This window comes from Sipha flava, unplaced genomic scaffold, assembly GCF_003268045.1.
Source record: "Sipha flava isolate LNK unplaced genomic scaffold, YSA_version1 38_pilon_pilon, whole genome shotgun sequence".
Taxonomy (NCBI): Eukaryota; Metazoa; Arthropoda; class Insecta; order Hemiptera; family Aphididae; genus Sipha; species Sipha flava.
The window spans coordinates 469,839-489,375 of NW_020273099.1; the positions used below are offsets into that span (position 1 = coordinate 469,839).

At 28.2% G+C, this 19,537-nt stretch overlaps 2 protein-coding genes across 3 annotated transcripts in view; both read right to left on the reverse strand.

Moving 5' to 3' along the window:
• The window catches only part of LOC112688398 (lachesin-like), a 106,562-nt gene extending 87,252 nt beyond the window's left edge, over nucleotides 1-19,310 (reverse strand). For both annotated transcript variants that reach the window (XM_025561563.1, XM_025561562.1), the window contains exons 1-2: nucleotides 19,025-19,310; nucleotides 13,878-13,986 (exon numbers count right to left, since the gene is read on the reverse strand). In XM_025561563.1, coding sequence (XP_025417348.1) covers nucleotides 13,878-13,941 — 64 coding nt within the window. In that variant the 5' untranslated portion in view covers nucleotides 13,942-13,986; nucleotides 19,025-19,310. The remainder of the gene's footprint in view (nucleotides 1-13,877; nucleotides 13,987-19,024) is intronic.
• On the reverse strand, nucleotides 9,252-10,348 carry LOC112688399. The gene is made up of 2 exons (XM_025561564.1): nucleotides 10,034-10,348; nucleotides 9,252-9,406 (listed from the first exon to the last, which is right to left on the reverse strand). The coding sequence occupies exons 1-2, from the start codon at nucleotides 10,346-10,348 to the stop codon at nucleotides 9,314-9,316; spliced, it is 408 nt and encodes a 135-aa protein (XP_025417349.1). The 3' UTR covers nucleotides 9,252-9,313.
• Nucleotides 19,311-19,537: the final 227 nt, after the last annotated feature.

Below are 19,537 nucleotides of genomic sequence, written 5' to 3' on the forward strand. Positions count from 1 at the left end.
ATTTGAAAATCCTGGCTACGCCACTGATTATTATTATTAATATTAATACATCAATAATAATACTATTAGAGTCACTAACTACAAGGATTTAAAATACATGGCAAAAGATCAAAGAAATAGATGAAAGTATTTGTTATAATTACATTTGATAAAAACTAATCTTAAGATTGAAAAAAAATTAATTAAATAATAATGTAACATACTTGGATATTTAAAACATTTAACTACAAATACCCAACTATAATAAATTAAATTAATGTACTTTATGTGTACTTATCTAAAATGTGTGCCAAATTTCAACAGGTTAAGGCTAACAAGTATTTAAACCAAGAGAACAGAATTTAACCACAAAAATATTAACTATATAAAATTAATATAAGTTCTTAGTTCAGTCGTCGAAATATAATCAAAAATGTTTTTAAAATGTAAAATATTAAAAAAAAAATGGCAATTGTTATTTTAGATTTGATTCATAATTACAGGTAATTATTAAATCAACTATGTAAGTGCCTATGTTTTCAATTCCATGTTTAAACATCATTATTAAAATATATCACATAGTATAATGATATTGTGTTTGATGATGGATTTTTAATATTTATAAATCAACTATTATTTTAAACGAATTTAAATGCATAAAAAACTACAATTGTTTTTACGACAACAAAACGTTTAGACAAAAAAAAATTTGTGGACAACAAATAAAAACTAGTAAAAAAAAAAACCGTTTTGAGAAGCCGTAATCTGCTCCAACTCGCTAACTAAACGCACAACAATTATATTATTATTATTATTATTATTATTATAGAATAAAATAAATATATATATATACGAGACATACGCACACACTTGTATCTCCCTCAGTTCAGCCTTTCCAGCATTTTTTCAAATAAAGAAAGACTTTTGTGCATGAACTTGCATATAAATGCATAAAAATAAATAAATAACACGTTGCTGTAAAGTATATTATCAAACATTGCTCAAAACACGACACGTACTAAAAACAAATAAATATATATACATATTGTATAACATATGCACGCACCCTTATACTTACAAGTATATGTACAACCCACGATAAAAGAAGTCACGAGCGATCATATCATCGCGGACCATTTGGAGCCATCGAATCGAATTAGATTACCGCGTGAGGCCGTTCTTGTATAATATACTACTACGACATAGGCCTATAATTAAATTTTTATCGAATCAATCGACACAAGAAAACCAAAGTTTATATATTTTATTCGTTGATTTCGCATACAAAGACACGGATACTATTGGATACGTTGAACTACGTAGAAGTAGGCTATAGTGCTGTAAGTTAATTGTTATGTACAGTTAATTTTGTGTTGATAAAACAATTTGATGTATTCCGTTAGAAACATTTTAGCGAAATACAACCAGATAATTTTACAACTAAACCGCGACCATTAGAAAATATCATTATATGAACAAAGACGGGAGATAGATAATGTCATCCACAATATACTTATTTTTTCTTTTTTTTTTATCATAAATTATAAACAATGTGGTTTAACTTCAACCATTTAACGTACAAGTGGACAAAAATAAAATACCATCCCGTGAACAACTGCGAGTATCGGAAATAGTATTTGTCAACGGTAATACTCGCTAAGATGCCATTTCGAAGGTTGTAACTAAATTTTCAATTTATATAGTAAAATTACTGAGTAAAATTACTTGTTTCAATTGTATAACATTTTTATAAAAATAATTTACCTTTAAAAACACACAAAAATCATATATTAAATCATTGTACTACCGAAAATAAATAAATATCTTAAGCCTTTGTAAGATTGTATACGATTAATACCACATTATAATAAGATTGATACATTTCAATTTTGGTATTTATGATATTTATGATATAATACAGTTGTGTAAGTATATATACACGATCTATACTGACAACCTACGATCTATATACTTTATACGTGATACATGATTTATTCTGGTAACCGAATGTATCGTACACCTCCCTTCCCTTAGAATAATTAGCATAGTGTATGTATCCATGTTTTACTGGCTCGTTTTTCCACAGAATAAAAACTTGCGCTTCGAAATATCATTATTGAGCCACCATAAACTGAAATACCGTTAAGTACTAAACAAAAAATACAAATAAAGCCCTCTCTCTTTTTCTTTCTAGCCAACCACCCCTTGATTTCGTTCCCTGAACTTACGAAGACTAACGATGGCGCCCAACAATAATACATCACGAACAAGGTATATGTGCTCTTATCGGGTCGGTTAATATAGGAATTAAACACAAATCGTCTTACATAATTGCGTACGAATAACGGTTTTGACGCGATTTAACGTTCCTCTTCAATCTCTCTCTCTCTCTCTCTCTCTCTCTCTTTATCTATATTTGCACTCTGTATACTCTTAACAGTTTATCGACAAATATTTTTCAGCGCGCACACAGTGATTCATCCCGCGCGTGCGACATGACGGCGGTACGGAGGCGAATCATTCTCGTCGTTGTCGGCGGCGGCGGCGGCGACGGTGCGGCGACGAGGGGACGTCGTTTTTAATGTCCGTCTTGGCGTCTGTCTGTGTAGTTTTCCACCCTATATAACTTTATACGACCCCTACTGAAATGCTTTGGCACTGCCACCGCCGCCGCCACCTCCACGTCCCTTCCGACAACGCGGCAACAAAAATATTATTTGCCAAAAACCACCGCCGCTGAAGTGTTACGTCGGGTGCGAGAAATTTCACGCGCAACTCCCAAAGTATAATAGGAATTTTGTATATATATAAATGTATATATACATATACATACATATATTTGTGCTACAAACTACTACCACTAATGCTGTTTGTGTTCGCACTGCCACACACGAGCTCGCACGCGCGCGCGTTTTTTACGAAAGGTGTCTGTTTACACGCAACAGCCGACAACCAAATAACTCGATTAAAAAATCTCGGCCATCCATGAAAACGTATTTTCGAGAAGCGGTGTTTACCTTCTCAGAATCCGCAGTGGCGAACAAACTTTTTCCTAACGCAAAATCCATACCCGAATACTAATTGTTCGTCGCATCACAGTGGATTTCGTACACAAAAATAGCTTTCGATGCAGTCACCCTATTATTAGTCAAGTGTTTGACACGATAATATTCGTTCGGTACCGTTGATTAACATCTCTAAAAAATTAATAAAAAAAAACACTGAGGAAATGAACCAACACATAACAAGTATCAATGTTTAATTTAAAATCATCGGTGATAGTGCACTAGTGCCGGTGTAAATATGTATAAATAAAGGTGTAATGAAAATCGTGCCAAAATGTGAACTCAGCGTCTTACTTTATCCAACATACTAAATCCAATTGGATTACCTGTCCTCGTATTACGTCGAAGAAGTTCAAAAAGAAATTGCACATAAAATATATTATAATACAACTTATATTATGATTACAACTTGTAGAATAATAAACAACATTTATCAAGATTCGGAAAGATTTCGAAAGATTAATATTTAATTTATATCATTATTAGCACATTTAATATCAATCTAATAATATAGCAATCTGTATCTGTTCACTAATGATGAATTATTAATTATGTCAGTTTTTAATTACTAAATGGTTGTATAGCATTGTCAGTGATCCGATTACGACCTTAAGCACTAACATTTTACCGAAATAATAACATATTCTCAGTGATTAAACAGTAATAAACATATTTAGGCAACGAACACAATGCGTGTACAATGTATACACTAAATAATTCTCGAGTTGGAAGTAATTGTCACTCGAAAACCATATTTGTTCGGATATCCATTTCGGAAGTACGACTCTATTGTTGAGCTTTTGTGCGTAACGGCACGTATCTTCACTTCACCATAACCGTGTGAGCCGCAGCCCACAGAACTATAAGTTCCATAACACAGTGATATACACAGATATCTTATAGCCAAAAACAACGTTTTACTAGCGCTCTCTCGTCGTTTTCACTCATCATATTAAAATTTTACTCGCCAAATGTTAAACGTTTTAAAAAAATTTATTATCTTCTAATAATAATATTTTTCACTTTCAAAACAATAATGTACAAATATATAATTTTACTAACGTACTCGTTGCTCATAAAATGTTGGCGCCAAGCACAATCATGTGTTTTGCTCCCTACTCAAAAATGCAGCTCGTATCAAGAAAACACAATAATCAGTACAACCGGTGGCACAATTAAAAAAAGACAGAATGGAAGGAAATCACCCGTTAGTATTTTACTGAAGAATTGAATTATAATTTGTAAACATATTCAATCAGTAAACGAACTTGAGGTATATTATTTTCAAATACAGGGCGATATTTTCTCCTTTATTTTCCATGCAACGAACATAACGACAAAATATTATAACTTATATAGTACACATGATATACAAAAAAAAATTATTTTTTTATAAAACAATATATTTTTGTACTCAAAGTATGGAATGCAAGGATTAGAATAACTACGACCCTTTTCAATATAATGGGAGACGATTAATAGAGTAAATTTGCTTATAAATTAATTTTGATTTTTTTTTATTAGATCTAAAATGTTTGCATATTTTAGAAGAGTGCTTCCCCCCAGATAATGTGAACATCATATAATATAGGTGAATAGTTGTTTTATCACCCTCTCCCAAAAGATTTCCACGAATCGCATCATTACTACAGGGCGTTTAATGAAATAAATAGGAAAACACGAAAACACCTGGTAGAAAAGTGGTTTTTTGCACTTACATTACACACTTATCGGAGAAATATCAGAAATGGTAACATATATATATAACTAGAGCTTACATATTGGGGAAGGAGCAATTATTTTTAATCTGAGAGGGCTATGAAGATATGTAGGGGAACTAAGCTGCTCCCTAGTTAAATCATCTGTAAACGGTAACCAGAAAAATCAGCGAACATCGCTGTTTACGTATAACATCGTACAATTATTATTATTATTAATATTATTCAAATTATACATATGGTCACATGAAGGCATACAGGCGACGTGACGATTTGTTATGTAATAGCAGCCCTCTCTCGAGTCGACGTGCAAATACCAGCGCACCGCCGCGGACGGTCGTGTAGACGGATTTGACGATGCGGGGCGGTAGGGAAGTGCGTAATGTGATTTAGGGTTAATTGCCGCGGAAGACTAAGCTGCTCTCAGCCGAATTATTACGCCGAAGTTGTGTGACGGCCGCGGCAATGAGCCCTTTCTACTCTCCGGCACAGCAGCACCCGCACGGTGTGCCAGACGATGACGGCACTCCATCCCCACCCATCGCCCACGCGCCCAACCGTTTGACGTTTGACGTGGTCTGTTGTTTGCCGAATTATATGACTCCGGCGGGGACGGTTTGCCCACCACAATCTTTCAATGAACGCTCGTGTCGCGTTTAAAGAGGTACGTTCGATTTACATATGCACGTATACGTGTAACGTAACACGCTCTCAACAGCGGTACGTTCGATGCAACCGAATTCGTTGCTGGCGTGGTATTTTTACTATCGTTGCTACTCCTACCACTATTTATTCCCCCGAGTTAAAAGGCCACGATTGAATAAAACACGTGATGGTTTCGTTCTTTCACTTCTAGTGCACAGGAATCGCTTACACGGTGTTACTAAATATTTGGTATGTATACGCCTACATATATAATCCATTTTAGTGTACAGACACCAATTCACCAACCAATTCATCTTCGTTTCAGAGGATCGAAATGGACAAATAAATCAATTACAAATATAACTCCATTGATAAACAATTATCTACTTTAATAGACATAAAACCGAATTCGAATAGATCAAAGTACATATCTGTAATGTTTTTTCAATATACTAAATACGTGTATCACAACGTGTAAAAAAAATATATTTTCGAATTCCTTCTTTGTACTATTAAACTTTTAATTTTAAATAGTAAAATTTAATTTAATTTTAATTTTTGAGTTCTAACTTTTAAAAGTCAACCCATCAATGGCTACATAGAGAAATTAACTGTAAATTAATAATTTCAAACTAATCTAAATGAAAATCGTTTTCAAGTAATTACTCTAAATAATTTAATTAATTAATTAAATATTATTGATGACATCAGAGAAAAAATGTTAACTATCCTATAATATTAAGGTTTGTAAAAGCCAATAACATCTACGATATTTTGAATTTAATTACAGATATGGCTCATCTATTTACATATCTACAGATGAGTATCTATAAATAATTTGCCTTTTAATCTTATTAGGATTTTTCACACTTCCTCAAAATAGTATTTACAGGTATATGAAATATTTCCAAATATCAGCCTATAATTGATGCACGAGAAGTTGGCACCCCGACTTTGTCCAATCAGCTCCAAACCAGTATCATTTTTTGCAACAATTTGTAAAGTTAATAAAAGAAATTTGCAATACATTTCTTACGGTGATACAGACGAAAATAGCTTCGGAGTGCCAACTTCACGTATTACCCCAAATTTGTCTGATCGGTTCAAAATCGGCAAAAACTGTTATGTTTATTATAAACTGTAATAAAAAGTATTTATTAAAGATAACTAAATTTAAATCTATCTAGATAAAGATAAAACATAAATACATTTCTTTCTAGATAAAAAAAAGATAAAAAGATAAAGATAACTTTGTAAAAAAAAGTATTTAAAAAGTATTCCAAATACTGTATTAGGAATACTATCCAAGTCTGACTATTTATTACTTCAATATTATTTTAACACATGTTACATGTTTAAATTAATGTTGAATGTAGAAATTATTATTAATCAATAAGTATAAATGAACAAACATTTTCAAAATAAGTATAAATATCAAGGAAAAATTATTTTACACATGTCATATTAAATTGTAATTTTTATGAACCTTCATAACAGTTTTAGTATGTATTGTGTGATTATTTAAGAATTCATATTTCAAATATTAATTATCAATAAAATAAATTGACAATAAAAATTTATATTTTTTATATTTTTTTTTCATACAGACGAATTTATCTAGATACATTTATCTAGATAAGTCTTAACACTGTTTATAGACTACAACTCCATAGAATATATAACTAGAAATAAGTTAATTATTGCATGTTATAATCTTAAAACTTAACTTAAATTGCATACATTAATATTACGACACGATACATGTTGATATAATATATGTATATGTTAGTATGTTATGAGGTACAGTATCAAATGCTTTTGAAAATATCCTATTAATAGTTAATACCATGATAAATATTATGGTCTCATCTGAAAATTCTTCGACATTTTTATTATTTTCTAAATTCCATTACTTTGTTATCGAACGCGGTATTTTTAAAAATATTTTTCTGGTCTTGAAAATCTAAATTAACTTAATTGGATAAATGCAAAAATAATATGTCAATTTCAAGTTAATCTGTAAGGAAATGAGTTAAGTTAATAAGTTAATTTAATTTATCAGTAATGAAATAAATTAAGTTAATGCCTAAGCTTGATAATATATGATACAATTTTTTTTTTTTATATAAATTTATTATATGGTTAGAACAATTTAAAAAAAAATTGTTGAGATACATGTCGAGTGTATTTTGTATTTACTATTTATTCTTCAAAATTACACTCATTTTGAACCCATTGGACAAGGTCGGGTTCTATGTTAAGTAATCCAGAACTGAATTTTGCTCAGCCACCCTAAAAAATATGTAGCAATTTTTTTTATTAACGTAACAAAAAAATGACACTTGTTTGGAGCCAATAGTATATAGTATATTTGTATATTTAAGATTTTGTTGCCATTTCAAAAGCAAATCTTTTGCTGAATTGGGAGTATTTGTCATACAGTTAAAAAAATATATTTTTTTTTTTCGAAAAAATATTTACTTGTCCAAATACTTTATATCAATACCTATAATAATAGCATTATTATAAAACATATACAAAAGTTACAAACCATACTATTTAGTGTTAATTGTTATTGCATATTTACTATAGAACGTAACTAACACTCTTTACACGCTTATGTTAAGAGTTTATTTCAATTAGTTTTCCCGTTGAACATTCAAAAACATGTTTATTTTACGTATTATTTTTGTACACATCATAATAAATCTTATATAATGTATACTTATCGTTTATTGCTATTATGTCATGGTATTAAAATATTATTATATTTTACGAAATAGCTGTAAAGCTTATATTGAAAATTAACAATTATTTGATATAAAGTTTACAGTTTTCATAATGATATTTGATTTTCACATAAAAAATCAAAAACATTTTTTTCTGTCTGTAGTCTTATAATTGTTTTTCTTAAAGGTTGTTTTAATTTAATAAATATTGTTCGGTGATTTGTAAAATCCAATCAATTTCAGTTGAGCGAATGTTGAGTTATTTTCTTGGAAAATTTTTCTCACTATAAATCAATGTAATAGTACATATACATATAATAAGATAAATAAAGAAATCTAATTCAAACAAAATACAAATTATTGATGTTACAGGTACATTTTTTCCACTCCAAATAGATATATCTTTAATTGATTAACATTTCAAATAAAACCATGTACTCAACAAAATATAAAATAAATAGTAGCATGATGTTCAAAATCAATATTAATATAAAAAATATTTTTGATAAGATAACATTATTTCGTATAAATAGTTATAATAATTGAACAAAATATATTTATTTAGAAATCTAGTAATATTGTACTCATAAATAAAACTAGTCAATTGTATCGACCAATAATTTAGTCCAATCTTATAACAAATATAAATTATGGTAATTGATTTTTTTTTTTTTTTGCTAACAACACATACGCATTATTATTTACCATTTTCATAGTGAATTATGGATAAGCGTTTCGAACAAAACATATATTATTACATAAAATGCTATAATACACTATATCATACTCTAGGTACAATTTGAATGTAACGAATGCCTCCACTTGGTCCTCGTGAATTGATACTCCTTAAGGGTCCGGGGGTCAACCGTTGTTGTTGTAAGACCTATTGGTAGTTCAGTGAATGAAATGAAAGGTCAACAGATATAAAAGAAGGGGATGGCAAACTATATAGGAAAAAGGATAGTCAGTGAGAACTTTAAAAAATATGACTAATATTTTCCGTATAACAGCAACTATAGGGGAGATATTTTATTTGCGTTGCAACGGTAATGATTCGAAAAATCTAGTACATTGTTGCAACACACATAAGACATTTTAATAGCTGAAAAATATTCACAGTTCAATTCATTCTTTGTCGTCGGAGTATTTGACAACAACACACAACTGCAGTGCGCATCTACTCGTGGTCTTTGGTCGTCAGTGCTCGCCAGAAAGCCCTCATTTCCGCAACGTCAGGCCGTATCCGGACTGTATGTGCACGATACGCCGACTGTACAAAATAGTTTATCATACTTTTGATAAATTTGACTTTGAGGGAAAATTTAAAATTAATTCGACAAATTATCAATTTTATGTCCAATAAGATAAAATACGATTAACCACGGCCTAAAACTTCTTTTATCTTTAATGAATTGACTTTGCAATAATCATTTTAAATATTTACGTCTAATTAAATGGAAAACAATAAAATTTAGTTCTAAAATAAACAGAATTTTTCCTTTTGAGATATCGTATAGTTTAGTAAAGTAATTCTAATTATATTCATACTATAAAATACATATACAAGTATTTCATTCAAAATCTACTTCCCTTAAATATTTCAATACCTAACATTAAAATAACTTAAAATGTGCATTTTAATAAAATCAACTATTTTTTTTTTTTATCTCATTTATTTCATTATTACTTAAAAAAAGTCGTAATTTAAGTATGACCTAATTAAATTTGTAAAGTTGTACGCTTTTGAAACTTAAGTTATTAAATAAAAAAAATTGTAAACTATTAGAAAATATTCATTTTCCCACGCTTACTTTAACTAATATAGTTAGCACTATGCTAATACTATAAGTAGTTCGAGGTAAAATAAGATTTCAGAACAATTTGATTACTAAATTACCTGTATGATAATAGCAGCTTGGTTCCGAGACATACCCCAAGAAAAAGTTCGTGGTGGTCGCAGCTGATCACTGCTGAATGTAGAAAATGGCATGTTACATATATTTGAATTCTTACGTTCTGGATGCAACGGATTATTTTTCCATAGATCTTCGACTAGTCTATTCATGAAAATTTGGCGAAATTTGTGACTGTAATTTATAGCGTCTGACTTGTAAGCATCATCGAGCACGCGAACCAATGATGGATACAATAACGACTCTAGACACTTTTCTATACGGTTTATGTTTGAATTTTTATCATTATTAGCATCCATTTTTAATTAATAGTAAAATATTTGTATACTCAATTTACGTAACTAGGCATAGTTATAACATATAAAAATCGACAATTCACAAAATCATATCAATAAGAACCATGCATGATGATTTAATTATTTTTAATTAGTATTTCACATGTTAATTAACTACATATATGTATTATATTTATAATATGAGGTTATTTATTCAACAAAATATTTTGTCAATTTAAATATATTACATTTGTACATTTTAACTCAATTGTTTCTTCAATGAAAAAAAAAATGAAGAATAATTATTTCATGTTAACACTGATCTAATGCTACATGGCTATCATGGCAACCTAAAGAACATTTATTTATAACAAAATGTATAAAATATCTCAGCATTTATATTATATGCATTTTTATAATAATATCATGTTAAATTTAACTATATTAAACATTGTATGTATATGAAACTATAATAAAACGATAAAAACAAAAGCCTACAAATGTAGAAACCGATCATACATAAAACTATTACACATTTAACACATCACTTCTAGTATAGCCTATAATTAACTATCTTGCGCACTTACGTTTAAAATGTATTATAAATACAAAAACATAAATATGTTCATTAGTTTTTAATGAAGAAACAAGTATTTTTAAACAAATATTTTTTGTTGTTCATATCATATAATCCAACGTATTATGTGCCTTTAAATAGAAGAAGTACAAATTTTAACAGAAAAAATGAATAAACGAGAAGGAAATACCAAACTGTGAAATTTTTAAATCATTCATTTTATTACTTTATTTATTGTGCATTTATGGTCCCTTCTTTAAAACTGTCTTCTGGCATTTTTCATTGTTTATGTATTATTCAAATATAAAAATCCTGCCAAAAAAATGTATACATGTCTTATGTCACGGTAACATGTTAAACAAATAGACGAGGTATTTTGGCGATATCGCAGAAAGGTCATATGTGTAAGTGTGTGTGCGTATTATTTATTGTAATAGATGTGTATGGTTTTTTTTAACCTTATTCATTTTATTATTTTTCCCCTTTCCATCAAAAGTAGGCACACCATCTGAACATAAGTGAATTAATAGTGACAAGGTATAACATGATTGGTTGCCATCACGAGAATCCAAAGAGAGGTCATGCAAACACAGGATTTAAAAACGATTTCTCCTATCCCTTGTTTGTTTGTTAAGTTGCTGCATTTAAAACGACACTATGTTTATTCAGTGTTTAGAGAAAAAATTACCTTTCAAAAATGTAATTTTTTTTATGAAGTAAATAAAAAATAATAATAAAAAAACGTTTTTAAAATTATTATTTAAATAAATTTTATCATGATTGTAAAATGTAAGAGTTTTAGAAAGATAAACAATGAAAATGATTAAAGAAAAATGCCATAACAAAGAGGTGTTTTAAATATTGCCAGAAGATAAAGTCTGCTCACAGTTGGTTAATTTAAGTGCATTAGACTGACTTTTTGCCGAAGATTTCAGATTTGTTGACTTACGTATAAAAGGACCATTCAATAAAATTGAAATATATATTAAAATTTATTAAATATTAAATTTAATATCATATTAAATTTATGAAATATCATAAATCTTATCTTTATTTTTTCTATTTTAAAATAAAAATATCTACATTCTGTAAATGCTGAAACATAAAGTGCATTAGTGTTATACTTTAATTTTTTTTAAAATATCTGTAATAATTATTTACTATAACAAAAACTGGTTCAATTTTCAGGTCATTTTGGAGTGTTTAATTTGAGAAATACAAGTATACCTCTTATATATTGATGTTATTTGACAAGAGGAAATTTATTGAAAAGCCTGGATAGTTTTTATATAAGAAGACTGTTTAAAGCTTAATGGTCGGATACCGTATCATTGCAATTTTTAAAAAATGCTTTTATAAGTTTTGAATTTTTTTATTTTTAATCAAATCAAAAATACGTATTATCGCTTCACTAATTATTACATTATATATGTATATAATAAATAAATATTTAATGAATATTTAAAATAAAATTAAAATATTTTATTAATGTTCAATATCCATTCGTTATAATATAAATATAATTAATTATTAGATATTTAGAATTTTAAATTTTCATTTATTTTTAAATATTTTTTTTCGAATGTTAATAAATTCTTATAATATGTTTCAGGTTGAACATGAAAAATTAAATATATATTCAATGTTTTATAAAGATTTTATTTTTAATATTTTAATTCCAATAATATGTAAATATTGTTTTAATTGTTATGATTGACAAATTCTGTGTGGATTTATATTAAATATTAAGCATACCTCTGCTATTATCACCAATTATTAAATAATATATACCCAGCTAATGAACACCATGATTAAATTAATAGAATAAATACTAATTTTTGCATTACATTTTTATTGCGTGCCTTAGTATCATTTAAAGTTTTTATAAAATGCAACTAGTGGAATTCACCTATAAGTTTACAATTGTAAATTCAATTATTTAAATCCTTTCTTTGGAACCAATATTTTTTATCTTTTTTTTATCTTTAATTTAAGTGTCAACTATTTTATATTAATATAATAAAATTAAAGTAATTAATTTAATTTAAATATTTTAAACCTAATATGTCGATAAAATGTCTAATTAAAATTATATGTTCGCGATACCAAAAAGTTACATATTTTAAACTTCCTTAAATATAAAATATTTCTTTAAATAAGACACAATTGTTTATCTAATATGAAATATCAGTTACATAAAATGATTCAAGGATTATTACATTTTATACATATTAATTAAGTTAATATCTATTAAATAATTTCCAATTATATTTATATTGATAACTTGAAATATAAACATTCGATAATTTCAAACAAACAATACATATGATTTCCAATATAATATAATACAATTCGTAAACAATATGACTAAAAAATGTAAGGCTTAAAATATACTAGCCCTAATATAAAATCAGCGATCAATCACTAAAGTTGAACCTAAGTCAATTGTAAATATATTTGTATATAAATGTTTATATATTTTAATATAAATGTATTAATATCTATAAGAACAAATATAATTTTATCCACATACTGTATGTTTATTGTTTAAAATGTTATTATTTATTTTTGTATTTCACTCGTACACGTGTAAAATTAACGATATAAAGTTGTGAAACTAAAAATTTAGCAAATAGCCTATACAGTATACAACATTGTCACATTAACGGACCTTATTAACAGTATATGAGAAAGGGAAATGTAGCAATGCATTATATTTTTCTCTGCGAAGAACACACATGATTTTGAGTTTCCCGTATTCAATTTGCATTCATAAACAAAATGAAAACAGACAAACGCATCACGCAACACCGTCCATCAATCATATATTTCGTTTGTTTCGTCCCGAATTATATCAGGTAAGGTATCAACAAAGTACATCACATAATAGATTATTATTTTTTTAAAATACACCATAACACATGGGTAAATCAAGCAGCATTCATACAATTAAATAAAAAAATGAGATTTACATACTTGTGCCTAAAAGACAAAAACAAACAATCAGGTTCCAGACTGCGTTGTTGACCAGCGTTTCCATTTCCAATAAATGATCAACGATTGCATTGAAAAAAAACTGGCACAGCTATAAAAATCAAAAATATTAATAATTTATTTATAACTATGGAGAGTAATTCTAATAATTATTTACAATTATTTATTAGCAATATTGCAATTCAAATATATTTTGATAATACTTTCAATGCATTGATTTTTATTTAATTTATTATCATCTTTATACCTAAACATTCCATAAGATCACTTAGGCGTACGAACATGTGTGGCTTATAAGGTTAAAGCCAAACCTAAGACTTTTTGTTTTGCAGAAACTAGGTACTTAGATAAAAAGAGCCAAACACTCATTTTTTTGGAAAATAAGAACTTTTTTATCAATTGTGTTTGACGATTACTGATAATAAATATATCGTGTTTATTATCACATTCCAGACGGTAAGCTCTACAGAGAATATATTAATTATGGTAATCTTAGTTGATTGTGGCTCTATGGCGTTTATTCTATCATCAGCTTTATACTTTCACTGCTAAATTGTTGACAGTGAATACCATTATCATAAACCTGGTATATAGTAAGTTACATATGCCAACTGATTTGATTAAATATTTTTTTTTTTTGCGGTGGACTAGTGATTATAAAATATAAATCCTAGGATTCTTAGTTCTTACTGTAAATTATTTATAATTTATATAAAATGTCTTCTTCAAATAAAGAATTGTGCTTTTATGGCAAAACCAGATCCAATCTAAACAATGTTAACTAGCAACAAAACACATAAAATCTTGTGAACGTTCCTTTTCACAATTGGGTATAGTAAAAACAAAGTTACTATCTACGATGATTCATGAACGACAAGATGCGTTATTATTTATGTTTATTGAACATGAGGTAACTAATTCAATAACTTATAATGAAGCAATCAAAGAATTCAACATAGAATAAATGGATTTTAATTATTTTTGCTTATCTATGTATTGTATGTTCATTTTATTTATTTATTTCTAATTTTCTGATTTCTATACTTCATTCTTAAGTCCTAAATAAAATACCCTCAATAATTCTTATTATATAAATTCATAAAGATTGTTAACATATATTAAATTCAAATCAACATATTCACAACACATAATACATTTTAATAATACTCTCAAGGTGAATATAATTAAGACAATTTAATTAATTTAATGTCAATAAAAATGAATATTATCATTATTTATCATACTACCATTATTCCTATCCGATTATAAGCTATAAATGTCAACATATAAAATAATATTATTATAAAATATATGGTGGTACTATGATAACTATAATTATCAACAGACTAAAGTTACAACCATCATATATGTACAAAATAATGAAAACGTAATTAGATCAGTATTGAACATAAAAAATATGGGATATTCATTCAGATGTCAGCATCATGGTAGTCAAAATATTTTATGAAAATAAATTAATATGTTTAGAACTTGGAATCTGGGACCTTTATGATTGATCCTCAGTAACATTTATATAGTTAAACTACTGACCGGTCATCTAAGCACGTATCAACATTATCAAATCCGTGGTAAAAATAAGCATTTATGTATAATAAAAAATACGAATAAAAGATACTGAACGAAATGAACAACCACCAGCTTTAAAATGTTATATTATTGGAAAAAACAATTTTTAAGGGCAATAAAAACTTCTGGACATTTTTATATTGCATCTCGATAAAAATGAACACGTGATATTTTGAAGAAACCATTTTGAAAACTATTATTTCAAGAGAGTGATTAAAATTTAACAATTTTGGTTTGATTAAAACTTCATTTATTTTGCATTGATTTTACATAAAGACTTCTTTCTATTAATTTCTTTTTCACATGGTTTCTTTAAAATGTACTACGAAGAAAAGTATAATTTATTTTACTTAATATTAAAATATAATATCCATTTTTTTTTTTTTTATTCTGTTTATTCTTAAGAAATTAACATATGGATTCTTAAAATCCTAATAGGTGTATATAATTTACAATAGAAGATCTATTGATATGATATAAGTGATAAAAATGATTAAAAATTGTTCAGCTTATAAATTCCTTAAGAAAAAGTTATTAGAAAAAAAGACCTATCTAAAAGGGTGAAATTCTTAGTTTTTTTTTAGAGAATTATTTTTAGTATTTATTGAAATTTAAGTAGTTGTAATTTATTTACTACTGTATTAATTTATAGTTGTATGTTCTTAGTTTAATCTATTCAAATTTCGATTTTAGTATACTGATATAACATATTAATATTCATATTTTTATAGGTACACGTAATTTGGATTTAATAAAATCGATAGTTAAATAAAAAATATATTCTATAAAGCTGAAACCTTTTGAAATTTTTACCTTTTCTGTATTTTAAACTGATCGATTAATAAGATTCATTTTAAACTTTTGGGTAAAAAATTTGCAACAAGAGTTTCATTCAGTAACTTTTTAGTTCTAAAATTGAACACAAATGGTACTTTAAAGTGGTAATTTTTCGATTTTTTAGTAGTTTTCAATGAATAAGAAAAACTAAAAAAAAAAATTTGGAAGTATAAAATATCTTCCCAAAACCGATCATTATTTATTTACTGAATTATTTAAAATTGTATATTAAGCTAACAGAAATATTTTTAAAATATATTAATGTTTATTTGAAACTATATAATCTAAATATATAAAAAAAATCAATAATTTAGCTATTGAATGAATAAAAATTAATAAATGATCGACATACAAGTAATATACCAAATAGTGATGACATGAATTGTTTTTGAACTTTTTCAAACTATGTATGATGTTAAGTTATTTATTTATCATTATACTGGATTAATAATTCTATAAGTCTATTAAGATTATGTAAAATTGAATACGATAAAATTTGATGCAATATATTATTCAATAAGTATGTTATTTTTTTCGTTATATTTAATAGATCAATTTAATTCTCATTTAAGTTCAAAGTTTATTTAGTTATTAAATAATTTAACGTATAAACTGTTAAAATTGTTGTACGGTATGAACAAAACATAAACAGCATACAGCATAAATAATTTATCTATTACAGCTAAAATATGTTCATATCAAATTCATTAATAACGGCAGCATACAATCAACTAACTAGTTGAATGCATGCTACTGTTGTTTTATCTTTTAAATGTTATATATTTATAGGTGGTCAGCATACACAACTATTTTTTAGCGACCCTATAAACATAAATTTAATGGTATAAGATTAGGTAGATTATATTAATATTGTCCGTAATTTCAAGCTATCGAAATATTGGAAGCTGTACTTAGACGCGAATTATGTGAGCTAGAACGCCGTAGAAATTAAAAATAATATTTTCTCTTAGAGTTACAGACATTTTTTTTCTACTTTAAGTTATAACACTTTCGCAAATTAAAGTAAAAATTAACAGTAGTTAAAATTATAATAATGTGTAAATATCACTTAAATAAATTGGGATGAAAATGTCAAGTGCAAACAATCTTAGAATAAGTATTGTCAGAGTTAACAGTCAAAAACTGAAAATTTCGCATATAATCATTAACCGGTTTGTTTGTTTTTGTTAAATTGCTGTAACTTGGTCAATTTTGGACTTCAAAAGTTGGTGAAACTATTAAAATACATTAAAATTTTAGGCAAAAAATTATTAATGGTTAAAATAGATTATTGATATTTAAGAATAATAATAAGTTTACTGCGCTTGCACTTGTGTAATTTAATTTAAAAAATGCAAAGGTCATAAAAATGTGTATTTTTATGTTATAACCATTTAAAATACTGAATTTAAATTGCAAGGATCCACGCAAAGACACTGAATGTTCTCAGTTAAAGTTTATACACTGAATATAGCAAAATGTTGATATTACGTACTACCTAGTATGATATAAACTATATTTCTATGATAAATCATAAACGCTATTAAGCTTTTTGTTAAGTATCGGAAAATTTACTCGTTTTATAATATAAAACATATCACGTTGTTCAATAACAGCAATAAAGTAACGTCATTCTAGTAATACTTCAAATATTATAAATAGTTTAACAAGTTATTATTTATATCTTCTATTTTTAAAATCTGTACATAAAATTTCATCGTTTTTTCGTTTTAACATAAAATATTTTAACTGAACCTAAAAACCGGACCAAGACAAAGTTTACTTTTGGAAGTACTTCCATAGTAAACTGATGCAACGAGTTATTCAAAAGTTTGGGATATTAATTAGTTTTACATTATATTTATGATAAAATATTAAAAATGAATAGTAAAAAGTTAATATAATAATACTTCTAATACCTAACCAATGTTCTAATTATCCATATGTATCTACAAAAAACGCATAATTTCCTGTTTTACTGATAAAATCGTATATAACGCATTAACAAATTATTGTTAAATCAATAAACGCACAACAATAACAAATATCGGTAAACGGAAAATTGGCGGGAATTTTTCATCGTACTGCTGCAGGAAGCGAGAAATTCCCGGCTATTTATAGATCACGAGTTGTCTCTTTTGATGACGCGTTTCGAAAAACTTATAGGTCGTAGGGATTCCTTAAGGGCCACAAAAAAAAATCTCGCTGAACATGTCTCTAATGATTAGAGATCTGAGACAATACAACTAGACACATGGAGTTAACACGATTTTTCAACAGAAACTAAAAACTGTCCTGGAAATTCTTATTATATCGCGTCAAAAAATAAGCTAGACAAATCTTAATTCGTTATCTTCGAGTCATACGATCGGATCATATGTCTCAGTTTGTTGTACCAATCGGAGTAATTATATATATATATATATATATATATATTTATCTCATAGTGTAATATATTGTATAAACATTTAATTTTGCAAAACACAAAGATGTCTTGTCGTAGACGTTCAATTTACACGCAGTCTATGACAAGCGAATATAATTTTAGTTCTCGTCAAGAAAGCATAATGAGGAGCCCCCGATGGATACAATCCTGCGGAAGTCCACGAGTTCAGGGTTTCCAATATATTCCGTGTACGCGAACAACGGAAACGATGTTTGTACTGTACGACATGTACACATCACATACATAGAGCAATAGGTACCTGTTGTTGGACTCGTCGTTATCCACCGGCTAGAAGTCCGACGACCCGAAATTTCGATGGGAGAATTACGAGCGGTACGGGAAATCAAAAATAACGTGATCCGTGCGCGTGCACCAACAGCGGTGTGCACACGTGATACTGAGGATAGCGCCCGCGATCGTCGTCGGCACCGCGTGAGTACGCACGTCGAGAACGGCACGGCAGCGGGACCGTCGTCGGCAACGATGTTACGCGAAGGGTGTCGGGTAGCACACTGCCGGCCGGCGCGGAGATTTCGGTACTGGGCGATGATGTGCGATCGGCACGCGCGCGCCTCTTGGCCGCCGCCGGTGTGCGCCGAAAAACCGTATTTTCCGGTCTCGCGCGCCAAGGCCGGGGGGAACGTCCCCGATCGCCCTACCACGACAGAAACCATCGCCCGCCAGAACCTTCCTCCACTTGTGCGCAATCTACGCCGTTCGTCCGGTCGCCGGCGGCGGGTGGAGCCAAACGCGACGCGCGTCCCTCACGTTT